General features: G+C 41.8%; 1 protein-coding gene across 4 annotated transcripts in view; it reads right to left on the bottom strand.

Annotated features, from left to right (window-relative positions):
* LOC106517622 (zinc finger protein GLI2) overlaps positions 1-7,161 on the bottom strand; it is a 69,979-nt gene that overhangs the window by 8,883 nt on the left and 53,935 nt on the right. For all 4 annotated transcript variants that reach the window (XM_014008557.1, XM_014008556.1, XM_014008558.1 and 1 more), the window contains 5 exons: positions 5,569-5,770; positions 4,641-4,833; positions 3,650-3,754; positions 1,526-1,666; positions 202-351 (listed from right to left, as the gene is read on the bottom strand). In XM_014008557.1, coding sequence (XP_013864011.1) covers positions 202-351; positions 1,526-1,666; positions 3,650-3,754; positions 4,641-4,833; positions 5,569-5,770 — 791 coding nt within the window. The remainder of the gene's footprint in view (positions 1-201; positions 352-1,525; positions 1,667-3,649; positions 3,755-4,640; positions 4,834-5,568; positions 5,771-7,161) is intronic.

The raw sequence follows: 7,161 nt of genomic DNA, 5'->3' as shown, positions 1-7,161 counted from the left end.
GTGTGTGTGTGTGTGTGTGTGTGTGTGTGTGTGTGTGTGTAGATGGGATTCTGTGTGTGTTTGTATGTGTGTAGGTAGTAAACCCTGCCTTCAGGCTGGTAGTAGCCAGTGTTTAGAGAGTGTGAGTTGCTGCCCTCCAGGGGCTCATTGGAGGCCCTTCAGGGGCCCGTGGCGGCAGCAGCGAGACCATCCGTTACTCACCGTGCACTTGTGTGGCTTCTCCCCGGTGTGCCGGCGCATGTGAACCACCAGCATGTACTGAGCTTTGAAGGGCTTCTGCTCCCGCGAGCAGTCGTCCCAGCGGCACACAAACTCCTTCTTGTCTCCATGGATGTGGTCATTATTGATGTGCTGCGTGAAACAAAGACACGCAGAAATGAGGGGGTGGGGCTTCTGTCCACCCAGAGTCTCTCATGTTTCTGTACAGATCTGTCTTATCAGGGGATCCCACAGGACGACARCAGCATGTTACTAATTAAAAATACAGTTTCACTCACAGTTTGAATTTGACAAAACTAACAATGACCTTATCCTTCATTTGGGACAAAAGGCGAAAGAAATAAAAATGAAAAAAAAAAAAAGACCTCAACAAAACTCAACAAAATTTGTGTTCAACAAAACACAAATTCAGGTTTGTAGGTTTGGATTTCAGAGGTCTGCTGAGATTGTCTCAAAACCTTTTTGAGGTTTTGTATTCTGTGGTCGTAGAGTTGAACCTCAGCTCAGATGTAAGAATCACAGGAGGAATCCCACCTCTGACACCATTGTGACAAAAAGATAAGGGAGACGGGAAAACCTAGCTTGCTGATTTTTAATGTTTTTATAACAAAATATGTTAATTAGAAACATCTGAAGGAGGAGACTGATCCAGTAGAGACATTCAAACAAGCGTTTTTATCAAAGTTTAAATACCAGTCTGATCCTGCCATGAATGACAGCTAAATAAAAACACAACAGATTCCACCAAGGTGGAAAGTCATCAGCAGAGACTGAAGAGACACAGCTGACCATAAGTCTGGGAACAGTCAAACATCTTTTGAGACCATCATTTTACAGAGAAAAACTATCCATAAACAGAAAACAGACTGATCTTTACTCTAAAGGTCAAACCATGCAATWCTGTTTTTGAAGATGAAGTACCACAGTTTAAGTAAAAAAAGAGAAGTGAGCTAAGGTTTGTCAAAGGCTAAGCTAATGTTATATCTGGTCAGCCAAAGTGCTAGGTTGTGCTAATGTTATATCTGGTCAGCCAAAGTGCTAGGCTGAGCTAATGTTAGCTCTGGTAAGTTAAAGGTCTAAGTAGGGTTGGGCCATATCATTCACGATAATACAGGTAAAAAATAAAAAATAAAACTAGCCCGGCAAAATTAATTATATCATGATATGCTAATTTCATTATGTAAATACGTCATCGCACCACGCAGTGGATTACGCTCACGTCACGTGGGTCATACAGCGATATTTAAGTTGTAAAGGTTAAGACAAACATGGCTGTCTAAGCTACATCCCTCCCTCCTGTACTTACATGGACCAGCTGGTCCTGGGCATCAAACTCCTTGCTGCAGCCTTCCCAGTGACAATTGGTCTCGTAGACGGCTTCAGGTTCTGGTTTACACTCGTCTCGGTCCATGTCCTCCTTCAGGTCCAGCAGGCCGCTGTGACGGTTCTGTTCAAACAAAAGTGAAACTGTAGCAGCAGGAAAATAGGGTTCATCCAATTGTTTTTCAAACAAAAAGAAAACAGCTCAGCTGTTTGTCTCTAAATTACAGAATAAAGTGAAAACAGCTGAAGTTAAAGAAGCTGGACTCAGATTTATTTTACCTGCAAACACCCAACGTTGGTTTTAAACTGCAGCTTCTTTCTAATTTAACCACGTGAACCCAAACAAACCCAGAACTCCACAATCTTCTGAAACTAAATATTTAACACATTAAAAAGTCTCCTTTGTAAAAAGATTCAATATTTTAACAATGCTCTGCCATTATTCTGTTTTTACTACTTCTGTTTAGAGTAGTTTTTTAAATCTTATTTCTAAAAAAACCTCTTTTCTCCAAAATGTCTTCATAAAAGTTTTCTGAAAAGGTGACACACATCAAAAAAAGTCTTGAATTTTACAAAAGTAAAACATTATCATCTTTCACGTAGAAGTCAATAAGAAGTTAATGAAAAGAAAAACATGTTTACAACATATACTTTAGCTTGTGTTCTGCTCATATTTAACTGGTTTTCAGCTCATATTTAGCTTGAGTTCTGCTCATTTAGCTTGTGTAAAGCTCATATTTAGCTCCAATCCCAGCCAGTTTTATTTGTAAAGCACTTTTTGCACCACAGCAGACCAAAGTGCTGTACAGAATCAACATTCAAACATAGCTCATGCAAAACRAATTCAATCAAAACAACACAGGAAAAAATAAAAGCAGGAAATAAAAAAAAGTAAAATGCTTAAGACCTACTTTAAAATCGACAATAAAATCAAGAAAATTTCTACAAAAAATAAAATCTGGTACAAATGGACAACACAACCCATCACAGTGTCAAAAGCCAAAGAAAGAAGAGGGTTTTAAGACGAGTTTAAAAGACAGCCAGTGAAGAGGACTGTCTAAGTGGGAGAGGTAGCTCATTCCAAAGTTTAGGAGCTGCTGCAGCAGAAGTTTGATCCCCCTGAAGTTTGAATCTGGTTTTAGGGACCCTCAGGAGCAGCTGATCAGCTGATCTGAGGGATCGGGTGAGATTATAGGGATGTAGAGATTTAGCTGATGTTCAACTCCTTGTAGAGCATGCTTCCTTGTAAAGAGGTCCCCAGATTTTGTGTTGAAATTGAAAAAAAACATGCACACACAGTGTGTGTCCCATCCAGGCTCCCGTACCTCCGACGCACACACTCTCAGCCCCTCAACGTGCTGACGGCAGCAGCTTTGTTTCTGCCCCACACACACTCTCTTCATCAATTCTGGTGGCCCCCAGACGCCTGCGCTCGGCGCTGTCCCCATGCATCACGACCAAAGCTGCCGCGCTGCCGGAGAGCAGCCGCAGATTTGTCAAAAGAAGAAGAAAAAGCCTCCTCACATGACAATAAAGCCCCACCAATATTTCATGAAAATGAAGCGCCGTGGCACAGTTTACTGTAGCCGGGGAGGGACGGGAGTGAGGGGGGGCAAAGCTCTTATCATGTGGAGATTTTCTTTATCCGAGTCCAGATTTACAAGGAGGTCAGTGAAGCCAGAGGCTCCCAGGGGCCTGAGGTGCCACGGATCAGGACCCAGAGAGGGGAATGTGTTGACACCAAACAGAGTCCAAATGGCCCCAAAGAACAGATCTGATCTGTTTGTACTTTAGTAAATGTTTGACTGTCCTGAAAAGCATCATTTTACAAGAACATCCTCAAATATCAAACAAAGCAGTGACTTGTTGCAGACATAGTGACTCATAGTGACTTGTAGCACTTCATATCCACACATACGTAGTGACTCGTAGTGAATTATTGCAGTTCATAGTGACTCATAGCAATTTGTAGCATCTCATAGCCACACAAAGTGACTCGTAATGACTTGTAGCATCTCGTAGTAAAAACACTAAGTATTTTCTGTTCTCTTTCTTTAAATATATGGTTTAATTCTATTGATTTATTAGTTCTTTAAGTATTTTTTACCGGTGAGAGAGAAGACACTGGCCTCAGTCCCTCTGCCTTGACCTTTGACCTCTTGTTAATCATTGGGTCCATAGTGCTGCTGACTGCCGGGTCGCCTCCATGATTCTGAAAACAGATAAATCAGACTRAACATTTCTGCAGAGGGATCATGTCAGCTTTACATAATCAGTTAAGTTATTAACACATTTAATGATAAAATGAAGCTGAAGAAGTTAACCCCTCCCCCAGACAAGCTTAATTGGTCAGCTTCAGTGATCTGGCTAGGTTTTGAAGTAAATTTGCTTATATAAAAATAATAATAATAAAAAATCKGTATAAGTATTATACCCCGCCCCTCGCACTATGACTGCTGGATATGGGCACCAGTGACCCCCGTGACTCTAGAAAAGGAATAAACGGGTATAGATAATGGATGGATGGATGTACAAGTATTGAGTTTCTGTGGATGAAAGGATTCTGCTGACGGATGTCAAACACCAGAAGAAGACTCCGTTTCAAAGTTAATGATTTTAAGATAGTTTTTAAACCTGAGAAGTCTGGTGGATAAATACATCTTTGTTGTTAAATAATTAGAATTTTAAAAATTAATCATGATGCCCTTACTGACCTCTGACCTACTGATGGAAAGAAACTGCATGGGTGGAAATAAATGATGGGTTTCCCCCACTGAGTTTACCTCAGAGAGAGGGGGGTACTGCTTGGTGGACCACAAATCCTAACACTGTGACCCAGCAAGGGGGGGAGGCAACAGAACCAACATCTAACAAGTTGATGACAAACCAAATCTACAGCGAGAACAAACAGATGGAAACTGGAGCTGAAGATGAAACGTTTGGATAAACAGTTGTTTTAAGAGCTGGATGAGGGGCCTTTAAGTCCAGAGTCAGAGACTGAAACCAGAGCCCTGGACTGGTTTACAAACAAAGAACTTCCCAAACTCTGCGGATCCCCTCAGGCCAGAACTGAACTTTTAAACTCGTTTCTGGATCACCTTGGACATCAGGTCGTTGTTGTGGGAGGAGACATTCATTGAGGAAAGGCTCAAGCCCGACTGGTGTCCAGAGAAAGTGGGCGGAGTCTGCAGGAGGGGCGGGTTGTGCCCGAAGGCACTGAGACCTCGCTGCTGGGAGAGGAGCTGCTGGTAGGCCACGGAGTTGATGGGATGAGGGAACGGAAACGATGGGCTGCAGAACCGAAAACAAAGAAAACACAAAACTCAGCAGGAAAATAAACATTACAGAAACTTGTGTTGGGTACGTACAGGTAACTGCATGGTACTTACAGGGTATGTACCAGGTAACAACAGGGTATTTACAGCTACTTACAGGAAACATACAGATAACTACAGGATCCTTACAGGTACTTACAGAGTACATACTGGGTAACTAGATATCAGGTAACCACAGGATACTTACAGGTAACAGCAATAAACATACTGGGCATCTGTAAGGTTTGTACCTAGTACGTAATTATTTAAGTTTCTGAAAACAAGTTGCTTCATTATATATCATAGTAGTGTATATATACATACCCGTAACTGTCATACATGGTACTTAATAGTAAGTAAGTAAACTTTATTTAAATAGTAATAATAATGTTCTTACTTGCAGTGTGTACTGTGTACTTAACCAGGTATGTATTCAGTACGTTGGCTGTATGTTTTGGGTAACAAGTCACTTCATAATACAACCTAACCCCTCAGATACCACATACGTACTAAATAAGTAATCAGTACCTATCTTGTATTTGAACCTGACTGTATTGTTTGTTTCTAATTTTGATATTAAAATGCAGTAAATCCAAAGTGGAATGTGTAAATACAAAGTAAAAGAACAGGATCTGGGTGTTTGAAGTTTAGAATAACTCAAGATCAGAAACCAAAACTACATCTGTCTGCTTCTCCAGGTGAGTGGGAGTACCTGAGTCCTCCGACTGACAGGTGTCCATAAGAACTGCTGGCAGCCGAGCTGGACCGGGAGTTATTGATGTACGCCACCAGGGAGTTGGGTGAGGTCCGGATCATGGTCTGAAGGTCAATGCTGGCGTCAGACAACGGGGAGATGGACAGAGCTCGCTTCCTGCTGAGCCGGGGCATCAGTCTGGGACTGGAGAACCGGGACACTGTGGACCAACAGGTGGGTAGACCAGACGTCATCTTTAATTGTATTAATTCAAGACAGACAACCAGACCAGAGACCCGAAGGGTTCAGTCAGGAGTAACTGGACAGATAGAATCTGTTACAGCTGGTTTGAAGTTTGTTTATTAACACCAGGGAGATAGAGACAGTAAAAACCACAGAAATACAAATCAGACTCACATCTAGGGTTAACATCATCAGGATAATCCAGGCTGCCTTCTGAATCTGGTTTAAAAATAAAACTCTTCTGCTCAGTTTGATTAAAAGTAAATGTTTGGTCCAATCAGAGTCCTGCTCTTTAGTCCAACATTCAGTCTGATTGGTCCAAAATGATTGAGTTACGGTAATTTTGGTTAAATGACAAGCATAAAAGTATGTGTCCTGTTGGTCCTCAGAATCCGAGATGGTTAATAATTAGTTAAGAAGTTAATTAGTTCTTGGTTGGTCTGAACGAAGAGTGTCCAGAGAACCAGAGACAGGAGGTACAGATTTGATGTCTCACTCCCTGTTCTTTGTACTGGTTGCTGTCAGTCAGATCAGTCCAAATATTGATGTTCTACCAATGACGGTGTTGCCTTGAGTTTCTTCCTCTCCTCTTGGTCCTGACCAACAGAAGGTCAGGTATGATGCAGTGTGAGCCGTTTGGTCTGTTTGAACCAAGTGTCTCCAACCCCCTGCTCTGAAACTGCTGGATTCCAGTTTGTTGTGAGGGACAGAACCTGATTCTAACAGGATAAACTCAGACTCATGGAGGTTCTACAGTTCTGCCCTATATCTGAATCCTGACCCACTGACACAGATCCAACAAGAACCAGAGCAAAGAGTGTAATCACATTTTACAGTGAAAATCCTTGAAACTGGTTCTTGTTTGGCGAACTGAAAGGTTCTGTTAGAGTCCAGATAGACTGAGTTCTGCTCACACGACCTCGTTAACATTGAGAGAAAATAAATCAGTCATTAGTTTTAATCAGTGCAGATAAACATCTCGTTTACTTCACTCTGCTAAATGAGCCCAATTTACTCTGAATTGATTCTGAACGCAGACGATCGATTTCTGCTCTGAAATTTAAATTCACAGAAAGAATAATCCTGGTTTTTATCAGACTCTCAGAAGTGATTTAAACTGAACTAAAACATCTAATTAATCAGATTCGTTTAGCTCTGAGACCTGACAGAGACTTGTTCTGGAACCTGAGACCTGACAGAGACTTGTTCTGGAACCTGAGACCTGACAGAGACTTGTTCTGGAACCTGACACCTGACAGAGACTTGTTCTGGAACCTGAGACCTGGCAGAGACTTGTTCTCACACCTGAGACCTGACAGAGACTTGTTCTGGAACCTGAGACCTGACAGAGACTTGTTCTGGAACCTG

This window comes from Austrofundulus limnaeus, unplaced genomic scaffold (assembly GCF_001266775.1).
Source record: "Austrofundulus limnaeus strain Quisiro unplaced genomic scaffold, Austrofundulus_limnaeus-1.0 Scaffold51, whole genome shotgun sequence".
NCBI classification, from domain to species: domain Eukaryota; kingdom Metazoa; phylum Chordata; class Actinopteri; order Cyprinodontiformes; family Rivulidae; genus Austrofundulus; species Austrofundulus limnaeus.
This window is presented reverse-complemented; position numbering and strand designations above follow the sequence as displayed.